Source organism: Corvus kubaryi, unplaced genomic scaffold (assembly GCF_017639235.1).
Source record: "Corvus kubaryi isolate FWS band 111438036 unplaced genomic scaffold, C.kubaryi_AGA036_p1.0 138, whole genome shotgun sequence".
NCBI lineage: Eukaryota > Metazoa > Chordata > Aves > Passeriformes > Corvidae > Corvus > Corvus kubaryi.
Genome location: NW_024580672.1, coordinates 8,818,706 through 8,842,314, shown reverse-complemented (window position 1 = coordinate 8,842,314; position 23,609 = coordinate 8,818,706). Strand labels below are relative to the sequence as shown.

Below are 23,609 nucleotides of genomic sequence, written 5' to 3'. Positions count from 1 at the left end.
ATGTCTGTGTCAGAAGCATTTCTAATGGACTCTGTGTCAGTGTAAAAGGTGTTTCTTAGAAGAAAAAATAGTTAATTTGAGTGGAGTGCTGATCATAAGAACTTTGAGTTGTTGCTCCCAGTCGTGTCTTGCTGATACACTTCAACAGGGACTAGAAAAATTTTGTATTTATAAAGTGAGAGGAAGAAATTATTTACTCTTTGAACAAGGTAGTGCTTTGTACTGAGCTCGTATGGCATGAGTTCACACCAGGGTCGTATATGGTTGCTGTCCTGTTGATGAGATGTAGTTGACATGGGATTGGAAGACAACAGAAGGATCTAAACTCATTGTTTGAGTTAAAAGTGAAGAACTTTGTATTTTTAAATTCTGATTACAGCAGTTAAGTGCAGAAATAGTAATTTTAGGGATATATTTATTTTCTAGTGTGCATTGGTATTTAAATTTTCATAATAACTTAAAATTATTTTTCATAATAATTTATAGACCTGTTTTTGTTTTTAATCTTTTTCTTCCCTGAAATATTCCTTATGTTTCTCTTGATTGCTTGTGTCTTCTGTAGGCTTACAACAATTTTTTGGACAGAGTTGAAATATTTCATAAAATAATTTAAAATTTTATCTGCATTGTAGAGCATCTCTCTACCACATTGCTTCACACTTCTAGGAATGATGTGAGGCACGTGGTGCCCTGCTTAGAGCACCGTCTGGCATGAGGAGCAGAGAGCCACATGCCACTAGAAAACTTAGTTCTCTTTGGCTTTAATAACTTGTTTAGAGACTGTTAGTTTGCTCTGAGAATGAAAACCTTGTCAGAACTTAGGAAACTTCTTTTCAAACTGCAGGTACTCAAAACTAATTTGTTTAGAATTTTTAGTGGGTTTTTTTTATTATCAGTGGAACTCAGACTGAAAGCTTTAGTTTACAAAAAACCAGCTAGCACTAATGGTCGTAGACAGCTTTTTCAGTGCTACCCTTCCAACTCATGCAGAATTCAGGCTCTGCCATATTCTGCTGCAGCAACACCAACACTTAATTTGAAAAATCTTAGTAGCTCCAAAATACTACCAGTTTGGGAATTTTACATCCTCCTGCAGGAGGAAAAGAGAATGATTAATGTGACCAGGACTACTGTTAGTCAGATGTTGTTGGCTGTATTTGCTAATCCTGTTTCCATGTATTTTGCTGGAGTTGAAAGCTGAAACCTTCCTGTAGTGATGTCAGACAACTGAAAGGGGTTTTTTTGGTTGTTTGGTTTGCATTTCTGTGTAAGTTAAGCGTATTACAATTTAATAAATTACAAACCAATCATACTGTAGGTTTAAAAAAACCCCAAACAAAACAAACTGTATTTTGTAGCTAACACAGCTTCAAAAAGTTGTGGGTTTTAGGAGTGAAGATGTAGTGTTGTAACTAAGTCTGGAATTCAAGTTGAGTTTTTGAGGGGTGGCTGACTTAGTGGTTTCCTCCTGTTTTGACACCTGAAGAGTTCTAGCTGAGGAAGTGGTCAAAGTTGCATATTGTGCTTGACTTTGAGATGAAAAAAGGTAATTTCATAGTTAAAGGAGTGTGTGGTACTAGATGGCAAACTTGAGTATGGAACACTGAAGTTTCACAGAGATGAAGAATGAAAGGAGTGAGAACAAGAAAGCTGGAGCAAACAGTGGTTCTTCTGAAAGCTACCATGCTTTGTGTTGAATAATACTGACTGCTGCAAATCAGGTTGGGTTATTACTGTCAAAAGCACTAAAGAAAAAATACTGGCAACTAATGAGGTACCTAGTATGTTTCTCATGACTAGTCCACTGTCAGTGATTTGGAAGAGTTGGATCTGTAAAGCTTTTTTCTCCTTAACTGTCTAATCACACAAAACTGCTGGATTAGATACATCTGGGGTTTAATTTTTGTGACTTTAAAACAACTTACTAACTAGTAAATCATAGCAGTTGAAACTGCTATGATTTATCTACAGAAATTGAAATAAGCTCGCCTATTTTAGTAGGAAGAGAATTATTTCTAAGATGGCAAATATCAGAATTGTGTCTAAAAAATTAAAATTATTTTAAATACTTTGAGCTAGAATTTTTTAAATCTAACGCCTCCAGTTATGAGAGTGCTTGGGTTTTGGGATTGCCTTGGCCCTGCACTGCAGTTTCTATTGTGTTGTGACATGTTGTAAGGTATACTCGGGATTAAGTGCAATTTAAGCATGCCAAAGAAAATACAAAATCCAGTGATGCTGGAAAGAGGTTTTGGTGGTTTTTTCTTTTTAAATTATTGGAGCTAAAGTTAAAGGCAATTTGTGTGAAATGTAATTAGTAGCAACAGACTAACAGGGGCAAGGCATTTGTCCTTTCCTGTGTGTGCTCAAATCAACAATGTGTATTTGTGAAGATAGGCTGTTCAGGGTACCTATATCTTTATTTTGCCAGGCTGGTCTAGGTGAGCTTCACTGCTGTGTAAGGTCTAATTTTGTTTTGTTGCAGTTTTTGGAGGAGTATTTTTATGATAAGGCTGGAAGGGGCAGTTTTGATTGCACTGTGTGGACAGGTTCTAGGTTCATACTCAGTAATAACCTCATACTGTCCAATAACTAATGGATAAACTTGGCACTCTTTAGAGTGCTCTAATCAACCCACTGATAGTGGAGGGAATAATGAACACTTGTAACTTCAGTCATAGATTTGAGTATCTAGATAGTTACCATGTAAAAACATATGTAAAGACAGACTTTATTTCTCATTCAGTAACTCTAAACAAGAAATAAGTGAACTGTTCTACAAATAGATGATTGGAGTCTTTCACTAAATACAGCGTTACTGTGGAAACAGATCTGCTGGTTAAATCCCTGTTTTGTGGGAAGGGCAGAAGTATCAGATGATTTCCAAGCTCTAAATACAACAAGACGTTTGGTTTTATATATTCCAGGTAATTAGGGGGAAAAGATGTGAAAAGTAAAAATTTGTCATCCTGGAGAAGCAGAGTTAGGTGTTATAGATAACAGGCTATGTTGTCAATAGAAGTGATAATGCACAATAGGAGCAGCTGAGCCCTCTGCTTTTTCTGTCAAATAGGATTTGATGATCACTTACAACATATTTATGCTTCAAGATTGAAAATATTCTATCACAGAACAAAGACAAGAACAATTTTTTTTAATGTAACTAGATTTTTTTAACTAACATTTCTTACAATTACTCTTTTTTTGGTTACCAAATTAAATGTGCTTTTAGAACAACTATGCTTACTATTAGAAAAGTAGTACATTATTCACCCTGCCAACTGACAGTCTTCAGGCAGACGTCTCTTCTGTTTGAGTTACATAAACTGAAAAATGGGGGGGAATATTAATAGAAATGGGCAACTGAACTATGAATAGTATAACTTTTCGGTTTTTGTCAATCACATTTAGGCTTGATCGTCTCTTCATTTTACTGGACACCGGTACAACACCAGTAACAAGAAAAGCAGCTGCACAGCAACTCGGGGAAGTAGTGAAACTGCATCCTCATGAACTGAATAATCTCTTATCTAAAGTAAGCATATTTGATTTTCCCTAGTACTTTAATGGTGAGAATAAAACTAGTTTAAAGGGATGTGCTTCTGTGGGAAGAAGAAAAAGCATAGCAGTCTTGTGTTCATCGTAGGAGACTGAGGAAAATAAGGGGCTGCTTCTGTTAAAGGTGCTGTTCTGTCAGCTTCTGAAATGGTTACATAACTGAGGTTTCACTTTGCATTGAGTATTGATATTCAGCATTTGCTGTAAGTTCAGATCTTCTATAAAGAGAAGCTCTACTGCCTTATAAAGATTTCCACTCTTGCCTTTAAAGATTATTACTTGTGTGATAAAGCAGTAAAAATATCAGAGGCTGCATGTCTTTAAAAGGGTTGGAAAGTGGAAAGAGTTTTCCATTAGTTTGAGGCTTCAATCTGGCCAAGTCTAGTAAAACCACCAAAAATAGTCTGTATCTGACAGGTGGAGATGGCTCAGTGACCTCAGTTCTGTTCTTACTGAACAGGTGCTCTCATGACAATTGATGCTATCAACAGAGTGGCCAAGGAATCATGAATATCAAACTACTTTCAGAGAAATAGTTTTTCCAAATGTGTGACATAGTGATAAATTAGTTTAGAAGAACGTATATTGCTTCAAGTGACCCATGTCGTATCTCTTCTTGGGTTAAATGACTTTGGGGTTTTAAGGTCTGTTAATCAAATTTGAACACTTTTAGAAAAAAAGCCAGCAACAAGCCAACCGACCAAGCAAAAAAATAAAAATACGTCTCAAGCCTTGTTCAGTACCTGGAGGAAACCAAGCTTCAGTTTAACTGATTGGGCTAAATATATCTTGTAAAGTCTTAAGGTCTGGCTCTGGAAAGCGTTTTGCTAAGCAGTGAACAGTATAGAGAAGGCTGCTGGCATTTCTTGGTTTTTCTTGTCCTCTGGGTTTTTTTTTTTTGTTTTGAATGTTGTATTAATCCATAGATTAAAGTAACTGTGTTTTAATAGAGCATAACAGCTAATGGACTTTTTTGGAAGTACATTTTAAGGAAATACTTACTTATCTATTAATCTCTCCTTAAAGGTGTTAGTGTACTTAAGAAGTACAAATTGGGATACTCGTATTGCAGCTGGCCAGGCTGTCGAAGCCATAGTGAAAAATGTACCTGAGTGGAATCCAACTCCAAGATCAAAACAAGGTGCTCCTTAAATTAATTGTGTATAACTCATTTTTTATCTTCTGCAGATGGTCTGTGATATGAAACTTTTCAAGGCAACTGTATCATTCTGGTTTTTTTTATGAGCATAGACTTTTATTTGCATGTAAGTTGTTTGGAGCAGGGTGCTAATAATGCCAGCATCATGGGTTCAGTCCCTGTGTGGGCCACTCACTTAAGAGCTGCACTTGATGATCCTTCTGGGTCCCTTCCAACTCAGACTATTCTGTGAAGTAGGACTGTAAGTAAACCTCTTTGGCTTTAGATGTTCCTGCTCAGTTGTACCTGACCTTTGTTTCTTCCAGAATTCCTGTGCTTGTGCTTTGTACCCTCATAAAACTTTCATAAATAAAAGGAATAACTAGTAAAATGGTAAAGCATTTAATCAATCAACTTTGTCATGATAGTTTGCAGAAACTCTTCTCTTCACTGTTCCCTTACTTAGAGCACCTTTCTGAGGGAGGTGAAATGGCAGCTTGCTGAAGTCTGTTCTGTTATTTTGCATCTGAAATCATCATGTTAGGGATGTTAGTTTCCTTAATTGTTGAGTTATGGACTAAGTGATTTTGTCCAAACCCACTGGTAGTGTCTACGTTCACAGCTTTGTGGCACAGGTTCCAGAAATTCAGTGACTTGTTTAAAAACAGGCATGCATACACTGCCTAAAGCAGCAACAATGAAACTTACATCTGTTTGAGATGATCTCATATTTGTTTCACTTAGTGCCTCCCAATTCTGTTGGTTTTGAATTTGACAAGCAAGTTCTGCATTTTTCTTGTACATTGTCTTTATTTTTGTAAACCATCATACTTGCTCTCCTCCAACAACTTCTCTTCATATTGAAGAGTTGCAGTCTCTTCAGTCTTTCCTCACAAGACAGCTGCTTTGTCTTTTTAATAACTTTCTCTGTGCTTTCTCTTGTGTCCTTGAGATGCACAGAACTCCACAGCTTACCTACATCTGTAGAGTACTGATACTTACACATAGTGACAAAATGATGTGCTTTGTCTTGTCATCAGTGTCCTTCCTGGTGATACTTTGTGGTCTGCCCTGGCTTTTGCTGCTCAGTAAACAGATGAATACAGAGAACTATCACAAATGCCTTCAAGATTTTTATTGAATGTTAACTGCCCGTTTTGAATGCAGTGTTGTGTAGGCATGGTTTAGGTTATTAATTTTATGCCTTATGTGTTTCCTTCCCCATTAGTCTGTTCTGAGAGTCCTCCTTGGATTCCTTAGTGCCATGGTGATTTCGGGCTACCCAAAAGCGCTTAGTGTTACCTGCATGCTTGGAGAAGAGTGCATTAGTGACTGTCTTTGATTAAGAGAATTGGTGCCAGCACTGATCCCCAAAGGACTCCAGAGCTAACTTATATCTTTCAGTTTGTAAAAGGATGTTCTCCCCAGTTCTGTGCTAACCTTGTTCTTTTGATTTATTTTTTCATATGAATCCTTGCCAAAAGCTTTTACATGTATTATGTTCACTGGATGCCCTCTATCCACTTCTTGCAGTATTCTAAGGACATTGATAATCAGGCTATTGAAAGGTGGTTTTTTTTTCCAGAGCACATCAGGGAATTCAGTAAAATTAAATACCTAATAATTTCGTTATAGAATCATAGAGTAGTTTGGATCGGAAAGAACCTTAAAGATCATCTAGTTCCAACCCCCTCTATCGCAGGTGGGGACTCTACTATTGTATACTCTATCTTACCAAGGGCAGAAGTTCATTTCACTTGTCTAGTTCCAAGGATTGCTTCTAGCATGCCTTTTGTACATGGAGATTGGGCAACCTGTTAGAGTACAGCACCTCTTTTAAATGCATTTTACACTTCTTGTACATCTGTCTACCAGATTATTAATGAAATTGAAAAGATAATTGTGTGCTTGAGGAAAAAGGTACTGTTTGAGAAGAGCTCACAGCCAGGCTTCAGCAGCCCTTGGTAGCTGACTTTCTTCCATACCTGTTTAGACCACTCTCCAGCTCCCCTACTTTAGATGCTTGGCTGGTAGGGATACACAGTAGTGTTGGTGTGCTACTTGTGATACTATTTGTGAGCCATGTGCAGTTCAAAACTGTAAGCTGGCCAGATGTGCACATAGAAGGCCTAGTGGTAGGTCAGTGTCCAAGATTTTAAAAAGCTAAATTTATCAAGGGAAGAACATTAAATTTTTTTTTCTACTCAGGTAAATTTAGTGACCTATTTCAGTTGTCTTTGTGAAAATGGAGCCTTTATACTTCGTGAATCAAAATGCTGTGTGTCTGATGATTTTTTGGAGGAGAGAAATTATTTCTTGCTTTTCCTTAATCTTCTGCCAGAATTTTGAACAAAAAAGTTTCATCACGTTGTCCTTAATATTATTTTTATTTCCTATCTAGAACCAGGCTCAGAAAGTCCTAATGAAGATTCACCTTCAACAGATCGGTTGCGTTTTGACAGATTTGATATATGTCGGTTGTTAAAACATGGTGCGTCTCTTCTTGGATCTGCTGGTGCAGAATTTGAAGTCCAAGATGATAAATCAGGTATCTATATTTTACTTGCAGACAAGAAAACTTCCTGATTTGAAAAAGTTTGTTGTGGCAGTATTATGACTCTAACCATCCATGGATTCTCAGAATGCTAGGAAATAATGACAGAAAATATTCCCTAACATAAGTTCTTTTACTTTTTCTCAAGTTACAATTTTTAGGGAGAGGGTGTATTGTTTCTTTGGATTTTTGCCTTAACTGGATTACTGTGTGTACAGTGGGGAAGAAGGAGTGGAAACCTGAAAAAGCAGTATCAGCTTAGACTTAGAGGGGCAGGCACTATCACCGCTTGTTCTTCATCTAAACAGTGTTCCCACATACAGAAGTAGGATGTGGCTTATTTAAAAGCTTGAAGGTTTCAAATATAGAAAGATTGCATGAAAAATACTGTGATAAGACTGCGAAAGTTGGAAGTTTGTTTCAAGTGACTTGTCTAATATTTTTTCTGTAATTTTTTAGCTGAGAGTTGGTTTATCAGTGTAATGGCACTGAATTATTTTAATCTAAGGTATTTTTTTCCTATTACTGTACTTCCCTGCTCTTAATTCCAGGCCATCTACCAGTTTCTGCACAAAATTAAGTGATGCTATAGATAGGAATCTGACTGTGTAGCCCTCATTCTTTGTTCCCCGTGTGTGATGGATTCTGTCAGGGTACACAGAAGATCAGTAGCTCAGCAAGGAGCAGAACCTGTGGCTGCTGAAACTTGAGCCGTGTCCTGTCTCTTCAGGCTGGCTGCTAATTTATTGCTTGCCATCTTTTAAGCTAGATCAGTGAAGTGGTGTACAAGTTTCACCTCGTCTAATGAAACCCAACACTTCAGTTCATAGAAGCCTGATATTTATCCCAGTGTCATATGATTTCACATAAAAAGCTTTAAGAAAGAAAATAAGTAAGAAATACAGTATCAAAAAATAAGAAAATGGAACAAAAAGCTTTAGTTGCTGCTTTTTTAGCTCATGGGAAAGTATACATTCTGCTTTCTCTTCTGTGTTTTATAGCAGCTTCCCTTTTCAAGTAAGTAGATTATGTGAATGGACATAATGTAACTAAATCTTTAGAATTAGCAGTCTTTGATAATTTTTCCTAAGATGATGTTATGAAAGGAAAAATATTTTATAAAGAATGGAAGTTGCTTGTATTTGCTTGTCAGTTAAATGCAGTTTAAAAAAACATGCTGGTATAGATAATATTAACTATTAGTTACTACTCAACCTGGTGTACACCCCAAAATCCTGCCTATATCGGTCACCTACTTAAAAGTTTGTGCTGATAATTGAAAAAAAAAAAAACCACCCCCACAACACCAACAAACCAAAATAACAAAAAGCCAGCTCCACCTGACTGGTTTCTGTACTGTGCATGTAAGGAGTGAAGTCTGACAACCCTACCAGCTGCAAGTTTTGGGTTGTTCAGAGGGTTTATTCTACTTGGGTGCTAAAATATTATATTTTTTATGTAAATGTAGGTGCTCCCAAAGTTTAGGTGTTCTTCAGTTAGTGGTGAGACTTCACACATTCTTGAGGTGGCATCTGTTCATTTCCAAAATGAACCTTGCTTGATCACAGTTTAAGTACTTGTGTAGTTACAGTAGCAGAAAAGGTCTTCCTGGGTATCAGTGTGATTTGTTTTAGAAGGTTGTTTTAGCCAAGTACAATTTAATCCTGTAAATTTTGGCCTCGTTATGTACATTGAGCTAGTCTTCAATAATATATCTGGTTGTAAATCTGACACATCTTCTTTTAAAACCTTTTTTTAAGGTGAAATTGATCCTAAAGAGAGGATAGCACGACAGAGGAAACTGCTACAGAAGAAACTTGGCTTAGATATGGGTGCTGCAATTGGAATGAATACTGAGGATCTGTTCAATGATGAAGATTTGGACTATTCTCCTTCTTCAGTTTTACTAGTAAACAAACAACCTGTAGGTAAAACCTTGCGCTATTTGACTGCAAGGAATAATACAGTGGGTTTGCTTTATTTGAGCTTCTGTGGTTATAATATTTGTATTTTAAATAAGATGATTGGCATCTAATGTGGTGTATGCTTTGGCCACCTGAGTGCCTACATCCCATAGTTGCTTGTTAGTATTATTTGATGTCAAACTGCTGAAATGTTTGAAATGGAGGGTTGGGGAAGTTGAGAGCATTGTGGGTTTGAGAATTTTTCAGGACTTTCATTGTAAGAAGAATTGACAATGAATGACTTTTCTTTCAGACTCTTCAGGCTGCTGAGTTAATTGACTCAGAATTTCGAGCTGGTATGAGCAGTAGACAAAAGAATAAAGCCAAAAGAATGGCTAAGCTATTTGCAAAGCAAAGATCCAGAGATGCAGTGGAAGCTAATGAGAAGAGGTATAATACTGAACTGGTTTCCTTTTATTTCAGTTAAGCTGGGATTGTGATTTGATTCGTCTGTTGAGAAACTTCCTACAGTCTTTGCATCTTAAATCTCTTGTGTGCTAATTGTGCTGGTGCTGAAAAGCTTGCATGCAATGCTTGTTCCCAGTAGAGCTCTATTGAGGACTGAGCTTCAGAGGCATCTTGACATAATGGGATGCTACAGCTGAAATGAGTGTTTTGTCCCTGTTATTAAATATGGCTTGAGAATAATGCATGAAAATGAGGGATCTTATGATGATGAACAACTAAAAATTTTGGATACCATTTTCTAATGTGTTCTTCACTGTAGTTTATAGTGGCATATTATTGTATTTACTGTGTTTATAAGTGGTGAACAAAATTCCTGATCTTATTTAGTAATTGCTGGATCTCTTGGAAAAATCTGAGACAGATTGCAAATTTGGGATGGCATTCTCCTGTCTTCTCACTGCGTTTTTTGTTCTTACATGTAAACTTACCTATCTTGGCTATTCCATGGTGTTAAACCTCTTTGTTTTGTATTCTTGCCATACTTTATTGTATATGAAGACTTCAGTTGTAGATGTAATTACTTCCCTTAAAGCATACTTCCAGTTCATAAACATGTACTTGCTCCTTCTCAGCAATGATAGCACTGATGGGGAACCAGAAGAAAAGAGAAGAAAAGTTGCAAATGTTGTCATCAACCAACCTGCCACAGACTCAAAAACATTGGTAGAAAATGCTCAGGAAGAGGTATGATGTATTGTTCTGCTGTTAGCAGGAATGATCATTCAGTTTGTTAGCAGAGTAATTTAAAACAAAATTCCTTCATGTGCCTAAATTCTTTAGTTATTGTAGCATGCAGGGAAATGGAATGAAGAGTGTCATTGCCAGCTTACTTTTATACGTAATGAAGCAAATGAGCTTCTAACTGTGTTACAGCACTGAGGAAGAAAACATATTTAATCCTTTGGTAGCAGTTTGTGACCCAAATGAGCACGAGTAGGTGGCTACAGGTGTCAGACCTGGGTATTAAACTGGAAAACTGTGCTAAACACTTACATGGTAGGATTACAGTGAGCCACAAATAATTTGATCTAAATGCTTATTTAATCTTTATTTAATCTTTACCATACTTTAATTAGGCTTAATTTAGAACTAAGTGCTATCTTTAATAGTTGAAGATTAAAACAATTACCTTAGTCTTGGAAAAAACTGCATTTGTTTCAATAGACTGAAAAGCTAAAAATGAGGAAATGCTAAGCCAGAATATAACTGGTGCATAGAAGTTTATTTGAGAAGACTTTATCTAGGTAAGTCTGTATTCTACAAAAATAGTTTTCCGGACATAGTTAAGTAATTAAATTTTTGTTTGTGTAAAAATGGTTGGAAAACTAATTTGAAATATTAATGATAACTACAGTCTGAATAGCTGCTGGTTGCTAGCTGCCTTTCAGTTGCTCTCTGTATGTGATGATGTAAACTTACTAATGGTAGTAAAAATTCCTTTCCACAGCCATGTCATTTTCCTTGTAGGAAATTTTGGGATAGTGCATATGCTTTGGTTTTCAAAAAGTGGAATGTGTTTTGAAAAAGATGCTGTTCATTACTGGATTCATTGACCCAATTTCATTATGTAGTGTGTTTTCAAACTGAGGCTTGTCTATTATGTTCTTTAAAGGCAAAATTCATGAATTTAAAGGATCACTGGGTAGAATAAGAAACTTTGCTTAATTTTCTGCCTTAGGATGGTTTGTAAAGGAAAGGTGAATTCCAGAACATCAAAATTAATTCCCATAGAGAAGAGGTCACACTGTTAACAGAAACTTCATAAACTTCTTAAGAATCCAGTGCCAATCAGCAAAGTTTCTGAGCTGGGGAAGAAGATTTTTTTTTTCAGTTCTGTCCAGTAATGAAGATAAATACTGAAGCTTTTGGAGTTTTTTTGTATGCCTTTTAAGTATGTGAAGACAACAATATAAGAAGTGTTCATGATTCCTTTCTCTTTTAATCTCATACTTAATTTTTTATGGATTTAGGCAAATGAATGGCCTCTGGAAAGTTTTTGTGAAGAGGTGTGCAATGATCTCTTTAACCCTTCTTGGGAGGTAAGACATGCAGTATTTAGGGTGAAACTATAAATTTTTTTAAAAGGGCTTCAACAGAAATGCGGACATTTTATGTGTAGAACTTAAGAGAATTTTTCTAGATATCAAAACTTAAATCAGTTGTGCATATAGATTACACAGCCAAGACAAATTTGCTTTTAACAAACTTAAATGTTTTTTAAGACTCATTTAAAGGGAAATGGAAAACAGATATGTAATGTATACTTGAGAGTGGGAAAGCTATGAAAAACAGTCATTATATAAATGAGAATTATGGGAGTATTGAAATTCAAGCAAAATAAAATCACATCAATCTATGGTTAAAAAGATTAAGCAATTAAAACAAACTTGGATTCATCAAGACTTTGAGGACTATTATGTGAATCTGTTGCTGGCAACAGTGGTGTGTTTGTCTAAAGCTAAGCTAGTAGAAAAGGGAGGGAATCAATCGTTTAGTAACTACAACAGCTATATGTTTGGTTGCTTAGACCACTTATTTTCAAGGTTTAAAACTGTTCTACTCATCTTTTTATTCAGTCCTTATACGATTTTCCACAAACTTTGGTAGAAATTTCAGGTAAAAATATGAAGTAGCTGATAATGATTTAACTTCCTTGTGCAGAAGATAGAAATAACTGTTCTCAACTAACTTCATTTTCTTAAGTTGGTCTTTTGAAAGGTTAAATATTAACAGCGCCTCTAACATCCTTACGTGTATCTGTAGCACAGTCTCGGCGATGTCAGTATGGGCAGAGCCAACTTGCTTTCAGACTTGGAAACACAGAGATAGATCATATGCAGCCAGCACAATTATTTTGGTCCCAGAAAAAGAATAATTATATTTGTGTGGCACATCACTGCATCTGAGCTTAAAAGCCTCACCTTATTTGAAAGCAGGCTGTTTGCAATTGAAGGCCAGGTCCACTTGTCTTCTGGTATGTAGACATTCTCCTAGCTTTCTTAGTACATTCGATATAAGGCACATGCATCTTAATAAGGGAAGTAGATCAATACAGAATAATTATTACAGTGTGTTCTGGGTGAAAAACAGGTTAACCTGCCTCAAAATGTATGTTTAAAATGGCTCTCTGGCAGCATTTTGCAATGTCTAGAGGTTGCCTGGGTGACTTCTTCAGACTGCTTGCCAAGCTTACAGGCAGCTGAAGTCAAGCAGGATGAATCCTACTACTGGTATTTCCTTTATACATTTATGTCTTGCTGGTTTGTGTTTGCAGAAGCTGAGACATTAACTAGCAAAGTCTCCTTCTTTTGACTTGTAAAATCTAGCTCATCAGCCCTCTTGGACCAAATAAATTGTTGGTGTATGAACAATTAGGATTTTAAGACTAGACTCTGGCTGGTTTTTATTGGCTTGCCTATAGCTTTAACCAACAGCTGCTGAGCCGTACATAGGGGATGTGTATGTTTGCATTTCCTGTAAGGAAATATTCTGATGAAGGGAGGAGCTACCAAGTACTCAGTTCTACTTGTTACTGCCATGAAATGAAATGCAACAATTTTCTGCTAGCAACAAGCATGTATATGAACTGTTCTTAAAAAAATGAGTTAGTTCTTTTCTGACTTATGTAAAGGCCTCTCAGTGAGAACCTGGTTCAAAACTCTGCTTTTGCAACTTTGCATATCTGTTGAGTGAGCTTTTCTTGAGAAGCCGATTACTAGTCCAGCTAGGTATCAGAAATACAAGAAACATGTGAGTCTGTAGCACACCTTTCTACTGGTCTTTTGTTATTTCCAAAACTCTTCCTAGTGTGTTCAACTGTTCATGTTTGGTGAGAACATGCAAGTGCCTATAATTTGCTTTCCCATATCGCTTGCTCACTTATTTCTAAAATCCAGTCAAGCAAGGCAGGTTTGCAAGCTATGCAGAATAGTAATTCCCAGAATTTTGTTTTGCAGACTCCAGAATACTCAGTCAGGATCCAAACTCTGCTTGAGTTACAGAGAAATATTAAACATTAAGTGTTTGAAATTACAATAATGTTGATTTGCTTTAGATTTATAAACTTAATAAAAATAGTAGTATATTCAAATTTCTGTGATGACTAGTGCTATATAGAATAGTGAGGTAAAAGTAAATGAATGTTGGCTGCATTATTGCAAATATCACTGCATGTTAGAAAATAGAAGCAGTTCCTAATTGCTTCTGTTCCTAAGCTGGTAAATACTTGGGAAAAAGGAGTTTGGTCTTTGGACAGGTGAATATTTTAATATGTGATTTGATCTAATAATTCCCACAAGTCTAAGTAGTAGTACTAATTCTGCAGCTCTTTAAATATCTCTGTTAAGAATACAGTAGTATTATTTCAGTTTTCAAACATGGGTTTTGTCTTGTGTTCCCTCATATTTTAAAACTGACTTTTTATTTCACTTTCCTAGGTTCGACATGGTGCCGGTACTGGACTGAGAGAGATACTTAAAGCTCATGGTAAAAGTGGTGGTAAAATGGGAGATAGCTCTTTAGAGGAGGTAAGTTTCCAGTTATTTAGATGTAGTATGTTGCTTAAATGAAGTTTAGAAAACAGACTTCGTAAAGTATTAAACTTTGCAGCAGGTGTGTGATGTGGAGGAATATAAAGACTTTTCTGCTCAGAATCGTCTGAATGACATCAGTGTATGCACTGACAAAGCATTCTTTTTAAAAGGCCTGTGCAGAACCCAGTAGTACTATATAATTAGCTATTAATATGCTGGTTATGTATAAAGTTATTAAACATTAGCTTCCATGTTAGAATAGACTGTTTTCAAGTCCTGGTAAGGCTGTGCTGAAACAAAATTGACAAGTTGGTTGTTTAACTCTAGTAGTGTCTCAGGCCATCTAACTCTACTTGTTTAAATAGTAAGGGGACGCTATCAAACTGCCTCTCTTTATTACGAGAAAAGGAGTTAAAATAGTCTTTTTAAAAGGAGAACAGTTTTTAAAAAATATCCTTACAGTAATAGCTTGTTTGCTAATAGTGAATTTCATCCAGTGTCCTACTGACTCCCCTGCTGTAGAAGCAGCTGGAAGAGCTTGTGGCTTAGAGTGTGGAAGAATGAGATGTAAATCATGAATGTGTTCTTCAGCATACTGTGTAAATAGAGAAAGCAAAAACCTCTCTCTCCTTGCTCCCCTGTAGAGTAGTATTTGTTCCATGGAGATGGCTGGGTAATAATAGCATAATCTATAATGATAAAATACCTTAAGCCTTTTCTTAACTACTTATGGAAAGTGTACTCCAGCTAGCTTCAAAGCCTGCTGTGTATGGCCTATGCTGGGTATAATTATTTGGTATGTATGGGAATATGAAATCCATAATATGCTTTAAGTTTTGTTCACTAAAAGGGTAGTTCTCAAGGGAAGTGGTGACCTAGTAGGCAAAAGAGTGGTGATGAGAAAGATGAGGCCTGAGCAGTTGTTTTTATGGGCTTTCTGCTCTGAGATAGAAAATTATAAATTGTTGGTCTCTAACAGAGGCCAGAGCTTCAAGATGAGCTTTGTTAAATCTGGAGGAGATGGGACTGAAAAAAAAGTTTCTTTCACTGGGTCTCCCACGGTGAGGTACTGCTTTATAGTTTGTTTACTTGTAAATATGCTTCCAGCATATTAATTGACTTGCCTAGGATGTGTTGCTGTTTGTCAGTGTAGATTATCTGAATGACTTTACTTTGTGTGCTATGTAGGAATAAAATTGTCCACCTTACAAGGTGCTCTCCAGCTGTTGTATTTTAACTTCAGCAGGCAACTAAGCATCACATAGCCTCTTTCTCACTCCCCCCTCTGATGGTATGGGAAGGACCATCAGGAAAGAAGAAAAATTCATGGGTTGAGAAAAGAAAGGTTTAATAATTGAAACAAAATAAAATATTGCAATAATAGTACTAATTGTAGTAACAGAAATAACAGTAATGAAAAGGAGAGAGAGAGAGAATTAAAACCCAAGAAAAAAAAAGCTGCACAATGTAATTGCTCACCATGCACTGATCAATCCCCAGCCTGACCCCAAGCACCACTCATCCCCTTCTAGGTACCTCCCCCAGTTTATATACTGGGTGTGACATTCTGTGGTGTGGAATGTCCCTTTGTCACCTGTCCCAGCTATGCTCCCTCTCTACTTGTGTGTATGTCCTCATTGGCAGAGCATGAGACACTCAGAAGTCTTTGACTTTGGGTCAGCATGTGGCAGCAACCAAAACATCAGTGTGGTATCAACATTATTCTTATACTGAATCCAGAACACAGTACTGTACCAGCTACTGAGAAAAAACCTAATGCTGTCCCAGCTGAAAGCAGGACACTGCCCTTTTATTAAAGGTACTGTGTCTTTAGAGAAGAAAACAACCAGGTTATGATGTTTACGGTAACCTAGGTGAGTTGAGTTAGTGCTCACTACTTGGCCTTGACTGTCTGTGCAAGAGGACTATATTGAGTCAATGTGAACATTTGCTGTTGTCTTTTACAGATTTTAGCTAAAGTAAGCATATCAGAAATGCTTTTGCTTTACGAATAAATACAGTCAAGGTGTTCAACTTTTCTCTTCTTACAGATGATTCAGCAGCATCAGGAGTGGCTAGAAGACTTGGTTATTAGACTTCTTTGTGTGTTTGCACTAGACAGATTTGGAGACTTTGTTTCAGATGAAGTAAGTTTAAGTTACCTTTGCATGAACAGGTAGGTCAGCAGGCTTCTGCAGGAGATAACACTGCAGCAGCTTGGCTGTGCCTTGTGTAGTGCTACTGCATGTGCCTGTTATAACTGCTCACAGATGCTTATTAAAAAGTAGCTGATACATAAACTTCACCTTGTTTGTATAGCAGTTTGGTCATCTGACTCTCTAAGTCAAATTTCATATAGAAGTATCTGTTTTATCGTTTACTTTTTCCTAGGTAGTAGCACCAGTACGTGAGACTTGTGCTCAGACTTTGGGAGTAGTATTGAAACACATGAATGAAACTGGTGTGCATAAAACTGTGGATGTTCTCCTGAAGCTGCTTACACAGGAACAGTGGGAAGTGAGACATGGTGGTCTCCTAGGAATAAAGTATGCTTTGGCAGTACGTCAGGTAATAACCCTCAAGGCAAACTGTAGAGAAGTTCGGATCAAAAATCTCTGCTCAAAGTAGAGGATGTGGCTGAACAGTAGATAGATGTGATAAAGCAAGCTTGCTTGCTCTGCAGTCTGCTGGGTTGAGATGTGTGACTGCACTTTTATATCCATGCTGCAAGTATATAGTGAATCTGCACTGTTGTAACTTGATGAGTTACTTGCAGAAAGCATTTAAATAGAGGATATGCCTGCCTGCTCTTGGTCATACTCTCCTATGTGAGGTAACAGAGCAGAGTGTTAAAGAAGCTTAGGCTATCTGTGGTGGTATTCTACAGACACTCAGCTTTGTTTATACCAAAATCAAGCTGACTTAGAGTTCATTAAATTTATAACCTATGTTTAATTTCATGAACAGTAACTTAAAATATTTAGATTACAGTCTTGGACCTGTACCATCCCTTTGAAAGAATGGGGTTCATTCACACACTTAGAGTACATCTTAGTTGATTGGATCTTTATAAGCTTTTCAGGTTTAAAAATGCTTTTGATCTTTTTGGCAGGACATGATCAACACTTTATTGCCTAAAGTGTTGCCTGCAATAATTGAAGGTCTGCAAGATCTGGATGATGATGTCCGAGCTGTTGCTGCAGCATCTTTAGTACCAGTAGTGGAAAGCCTGGTACAACTTCAATCTCAGAAGGTGACTGAACTGTTTAAGTTCACTTTTGGTCTAAGTGAAGAAAATAATACTTAAAGGCAGCACTGGTTTGGGTTTTTGGATTTTTTTTAATGATAACCTCCTGTGCTTATTTGTGTAGGTGCCTTTTATTCTTAATACCTTGTGGGATGCACTTCTGGAGTTGGATGACTTGACAGCTTCCACAAACAGTATTATGATCCTTCTTTCATCCCTTCTGACTTATCCTCAGGTCCGCAAATGCAGGTAACTTTTCAGTTAGTATTCCTTCAGTATTACAGGTTTGAGTGTCTACTTATTTTCAAATTGGAATTACCAGTTTCTTTCAAATCACGTATTGAGATGATTATTTAACCCAGTATTTTAGTTCTACTCTGTTTTTTCCTTAAAGGGAAGGTTTGGACAGTGCTTCTATTTTCATTACATTAGTGAAATGCAACAAAGGAATTAAGAAGTGTACTAGACATGGTTTATATGTGACTCTTTTTTCCCCTTCTCTCTCTCCATTCATCTTGGGTGTTTTAGTAAAGGGTATTTGCTCCACTTGCATGGTGGTCCTGCCCACAAACATTTTGTTAGTTAACAAGGAGCAGACAAACTCCAAACGAGACCAAACTGTGTACATTAAAACTGTGTACACATTCATGAACCTGTAGAACTTTGCTATTGGAACAGTTCTGAAGAAAGCTACAAACATAAATTCACATCAGCAGTATAACCAGTAATTCTGTGACTGGTTGATGACACTGCCTAGTTGCTATCTCTTTGGGACTCTGACAAATCAAAGGAACTGCATCTTAGTATATTAAATTTTGCATAATACACGTGGTAAACTCTCAGTATCTGCACTTAAGGTAGATGCTGTATACATTTGATTTTTCTTATCCTGTATGATTGGCACTGCTGAAGGTGATGGTTGCCCAAATCCAAAAGAAGAATGAAGTTTTGTTACTAATGCAGTCTTTATTTCAGCATGTACTACTTGCATCAGTTGATATGCCAGTTCATGGAAAAAAAGATGCAAGCTTGTTTTTAATTATTTGTAAAGTTGTAAGTGCCTAATAGCAACTTCAGAACAGAAACAGCCCCTCCTTTTTTCTAAACAGTTGAACAAAGCCTAAAGTATAATCTGGGAAAAAACATGGTAAAAATACATGTTTAAATTGACTAGTTCTCTAGTTAAAAAAAACCCAAACCAGGATTTTCCCGAAAAAAGATACCAACTCAAACTTTTTCAAATGTATAAGCTGTAGTAACTTGGTCCTTCACTTAGAATCACCAAGTATATGCAATAATACTTTCCTTTCTTAAAGCTTTCTTTTGGATAAAACAAGCATAAACAAAATTAACTTAGCTCTGTGTGTGTGTGTGGTGGTTTTTTTTCCCCATCACTGCCTGTACATCTCTTTCCTGTAGTATTCAGCAGTCCCTGACAGTGCTGGTCCCACGTGTGTGGCCATTCTTGCATCACACAATATCTTCTGTGCGAAAAGCAGCACTGGAAACATTATTCACACTGTTGTCTACCCAAGACCAGGTAAGAATTAGTTATTAGTGTCCTACTGTGATGCATATTGGGATATGCTTGGTCATGTGATATCCTTGTTTCAGAGTTCTTCAACATGGCTGACTCCAATTCTGCAAGACATGTTGAGGCACATATTTCAGTTTTGTATCTTAGAAAGCAACCAAGAAATTCTGGATCTTATTCACAAGGTATTTGCATGACTTACCACCTAGATATAGTGCTTGTGTATTCTGCTCTTTCAAATCCTCTGTACTTTCGTACAGATGAAGAATAGTGTGCTCATGTTAAATACTTCGCAATTGCCCTGTGTGATGCTGTACTATAGAGTGAATGAGAGAGTGTTCCTGCAGCTTCTCAGCATGTGTGTGAGCTTACATAGACCATGTACAAATTTGTCATGATTTCTGCTGTGGTTCTTTCCCAAGGTGTGGCTGGAACTGTTAAACAAGGCATCTGTACAGTATGTTGTTGCAGCTGCTTGTCCATGGATGGGAGCCTGGCTCTGCCTAATGATGCAGCCATCTCATTTACCCATTGACTTAAACATGTTGCTGGAAGTGAAAACCAGGTCAAAAGTAAGTGAAATGTGACCTCACAGACAGTTCTGAGGAAAGTAGGAAATTGCTTAGTTTCTATACAAACCACATACTAAAGCTGTTAGAGTGGCATGGCAGTGCCATTCTACAGTTCTACATGTAAACTGTCTTACAAGCTGCAAGTCTGTAGAGCAAAAGGGTTCTTGTCAGGTTATCCATGAGAATTAAGTCCTGCTGTGTAGCACTCTGTGTGGGTACTTTATAAAGTCTTTATTTACATGGTTCTGAAGCCATCTGTTTGCAGGACTGAGTTAAATCCAAAAGCATTGTGTTATTTATGAAAACATGTTGAGAGAGGTTTCCTTTTTCCTGTGTTCATCAGCTGTATCTTGAGTATTAACCTTAATATTATAGTGAAGGAATATAGCATACATTTAATTGGACTACAGAATGATGTTAGTGGGGAGATGATTTATAAGTATTGACTACTTTAAGAAGTCTGTTACCCAAGAAGTATTCTCTTAGTCCAACTTTTTCATAGTGTGGTGGTTATTTGGAATGTTATGGAATATTAACTCATCTTTTCATTGCAAACACACTTTCAACCTCTCCTTTATTCCATAGGAAAAGGCAGGTGCTAAACTGCGTCAAGGTCAAACCCAGAATAAGGAAGTGATTCAGGAATACATTGCTGGGGCAGACAGCATTGCAGAAGATCCAGCAACCAGGGATTATGTTGTCATGCGTGCTCGGATGATGGCAGCAAAGTCAGTTTACTGGAAATATTAAAAGCAATGTATTTTTTCATAATATATAGTGGTTTTGCCAAAATCTCATAACTATTTTGGCATCTTCATTTTGAATCATAAATTACAAAGTAATTGTAACATTGAAGTGACTGTTCTTTTTCTTCTTGTCAGGTTGCTGGGAGCACTTTGTTGCTGCATTTGTGACCCAGGTGTAAATACTGTTACTCAAGAAATAAAGCCAGCTGAATCATTAGCTCAGCTACTGCTCTTCCACTTAAATTCTAAATCTGCCTTGCAGAGGATTAGTGTTGCGTTAGTAATCTGTGAGTGGGCAGCCTTGCAGAAGGTAGGATGTTTCTGCAGCAAAAATAAATTTTACTTACTATCTCAATCCACTGCTTGTTGTGTGGTACTTAATTTGAAATAAGATTTCAGTAGGTAAGCTAAAATGGTATTTATACATCTAAATACCAAAATCTTGATTGTTAGACAGTGGAGGAATACGGTACTCAGTAGATAAATGCCAACTGTCAGAACCATGAATCAGTAAATATGCTCACATTTTCTCTACAAATAAGGTCAGTGATTCCTTTTATGATGACTGTATTATGTCTACTTGCTATCATTTCTAGTGGCAGACTTCTTGTTCCTAATCATTTATCTTTAATATTCTGGGTTATGAATGTTAATAGTCCCTCTGGAAATTGGATTTATGCTAGATTGAGCTGCCCAAGACTGAACAAAAGAAATTGTGATTATTCAGAAATGCAGATTGTGTTTTTCTTTTACAGGAGTGTACAACTGTGGCTATTTGTGTTCAGCCTCGTTTACTTGGGGTCCTTTCTGAGCATCTCTATTACGATGAAATTGCTGTTCCTTTTACACGAATGCAAAATGAATGTAAACAACTCATCTCATTGTTAGCTGATGCACACATTGACATCGGAAACAGAGTTAACTGCAGTGTATTTACAATAGATCAGGCTAATGAGCTGGTAAGTAGAGGCATGCCTGCCATTCCTTCAAATCTGTTCTTGTCTTGAAATGCACCTTCAGCATAATTGTTACATAGACAGTAACTTGCAGAAATAATGTGGTGACCTTTGCATATCTCATAAAAAAGAATGTGTAAAGGTGCTTACTGTTTCCCCTGAGGTGTGTTTACAGTCTGACAAAAATCAAGTGCCGTGCAAGGTACATACTTAATAGGAGAATAAAACTGAGTGTTCTGATTCCAGGTGTGGATTCACTATTGAAATCTAGACACAAGAAAACAAAGTGGGCTTCAAAACCATTGTCAAAAGACATGTAAATTCTAGACCTTCTCCCCCCTTGCCCCTGACCTCTTAATCTGCTTTTAATCTTTTTCCAGTGAAAGATTTAAGCAATAATAGTCAACCAGTTGTGAGTGGGGAAGGATATGGAAGATCCTGCAACTACTTTGTTGTGCTTTTTTTGTAGATTTTTATCCCAGTGTCTTTGCTCAAAAGAAAATAAGCTCAGAAACAACTTGTTCATGCACAGGACCTTGCACATCCTTTCTGGATTCTTGTGTTCACATTGTGCTTTGCTAATCTGTCACATGCTTACATATTTCCAGAATATCTGGATAGAACCAGCAGATATCAGACAATCTAAATTTGCAGGAGTACATAAGCTGCTCTTGTAGCTTTGGGAATCTAGACTTTAAATGTCTGATATGCCATATTTTCTCTTTGATCTATAGTTCAAGATTCCCAGAAACTACATTTTTGAGCATTTTCTGTTATTTACTGGGAAAATGGAGATGGTGATATATGGTCAAGTGACTCATGTTGTGCCATGAGGATATCCCGTTTTACAGTAAATGAAGTATATTTTTAATTTTTTTTTCCTTTCTCTTAGGTTACTTCTGTTTTCAATGAGGTGACATCATCCTTTAGTTTGAATCCTAAAGTTCTGCAACAGTTGGACAGTAAACGGCAGCAAGTCCAAATGACTGTTACAGAAACAAATCAAGAATGGCAAGTGTTGCATCTGCGAGTCCATACTTTTGCTGCATGTGCAGTTGTGAACTTGCAGCAACTTCCAGAGAAACTAAATCCTGTTATAAAACCCTTAATGGAAGCTATCAAAAAAGAAGAGAATACACTTGTACAAAACTATGTGGCTTCATGTATAGCAAAGTTACTTCAGCAGTGTACAACAAGGTCTCCTTGTCCCAACTCAAAGATTATAAAAAATCTCTGCAACTCCCTCTGCGTGGATCCACATCTTACCCCACTAGCAGCATGTCCTGCACAGCCTCAGAGTAGCCATGAAAACTCAAAAGGTATGACATCTAAGACTGCCAGGGTTCTTAATAACATGTCTGTGCTTATTTCTGAGCTGTTGAAATGCGTATTTGACTGAGAACTGTTTTCAGTGATTTTTAAGATGCCAGCATCTGAGTATTTATTTATTTATAATGATTTCATTTAGGTATTTTAAACTGTGTGCAACTAATGTGTATTGTTTTCAGAAAATACATGTATAAAATACTTTAATTCCAATTTCCAAGTATTGATTCTTGTTCAGTTACTATTCAGTTATGATCACATTGTACTTACAGATGTGAAATTGAGTAAAAATGGGAATTAAAGTAGCCTGTGAAAAATGTGACTGGTGTTACATTCCATATGCTAATTGTAAGATAAAAAGATGAGGACAGTGTTCAAAATGAATGAAATAATCCTATGCGTGCAATGGTCGTGGATTCTTTAAATGGCTGTCTATTAGTATGGATTGAATGAACAACCCAGATTAACCCAATTAAGATCTTAATGCTCTCAAAGATTCTAACCTGCTTTAAAGTTTGAATATTGTATATTTTACTCTCTTAATTAATGTGTCCTCCTTTATCTCAGAGTAGAATAATATTCATATCTGATTGAAAATGAAGCTCGTTAGTATAAATAGAAACATCAACAATTCCAAAGATACTGATGGCATCTTTTATTGTATCATGACAGAAGTATTGAACTGCTTGTAAAGGACACAGGACATAAGTTGGTTTAAACTTTAGAACATAATGTGCTTTCTATGAAATAAAATTGTGCAAACATCTTCTATTTAGTTGAAGTGTTACCTGTGCTTCTTGCTGAATAAGAATTTCTGGCAGTTTGCACACATAACTTTTTATACCGAGTCTGTAATGTGCTCCTAGCAGAGTAACTCCTCTCCATACTGAAGTGTCATCGTCCTCAAGGATGGAAAAAATCAAGGGTTTTTTAAAGCACAGTCAGCAGATGACTTGTAGTTTAGCTCTCACTTCCCCCTGTGTGTTAAAAAGCAGCTTAAATTGTTGTCAGCTG

The 23,609-nt window shown here is 36.8% G+C and overlaps 1 protein-coding gene across 1 annotated transcript in view; it reads left to right on the top strand.

Annotated features, from left to right (window-relative positions):
- BTAF1 (B-TFIID TATA-box binding protein associated factor 1) overlaps positions 1-23,609 on the top strand; it is a 43,934-nt gene that overhangs the window by 5,999 nt on the left and 14,326 nt on the right. Inside the window, exons 2-20 of the mRNA XM_042019025.1 lie at positions 3,412-3,535; positions 4,585-4,699; positions 7,098-7,244; positions 9,011-9,174; positions 9,468-9,604; positions 10,255-10,366; positions 11,653-11,721; positions 14,119-14,208; positions 16,266-16,361; positions 16,606-16,782; positions 17,327-17,467; positions 17,586-17,710; positions 18,881-19,001; positions 19,076-19,180; positions 19,418-19,567; positions 20,153-20,295; positions 20,449-20,623; positions 21,069-21,272; positions 22,162-22,588. Coding sequence (XP_041874959.1) covers positions 3,412-3,535; positions 4,585-4,699; positions 7,098-7,244; positions 9,011-9,174; positions 9,468-9,604; positions 10,255-10,366; positions 11,653-11,721; positions 14,119-14,208; positions 16,266-16,361; positions 16,606-16,782; positions 17,327-17,467; positions 17,586-17,710; positions 18,881-19,001; positions 19,076-19,180; positions 19,418-19,567; positions 20,153-20,295; positions 20,449-20,623; positions 21,069-21,272; positions 22,162-22,588 — 2,822 coding nt within the window. The remainder of the gene's footprint in view (positions 1-3,411; positions 3,536-4,584; positions 4,700-7,097; positions 7,245-9,010; positions 9,175-9,467; positions 9,605-10,254; positions 10,367-11,652; positions 11,722-14,118; positions 14,209-16,265; positions 16,362-16,605; positions 16,783-17,326; positions 17,468-17,585; positions 17,711-18,880; positions 19,002-19,075; positions 19,181-19,417; positions 19,568-20,152; positions 20,296-20,448; positions 20,624-21,068; positions 21,273-22,161; positions 22,589-23,609) is intronic.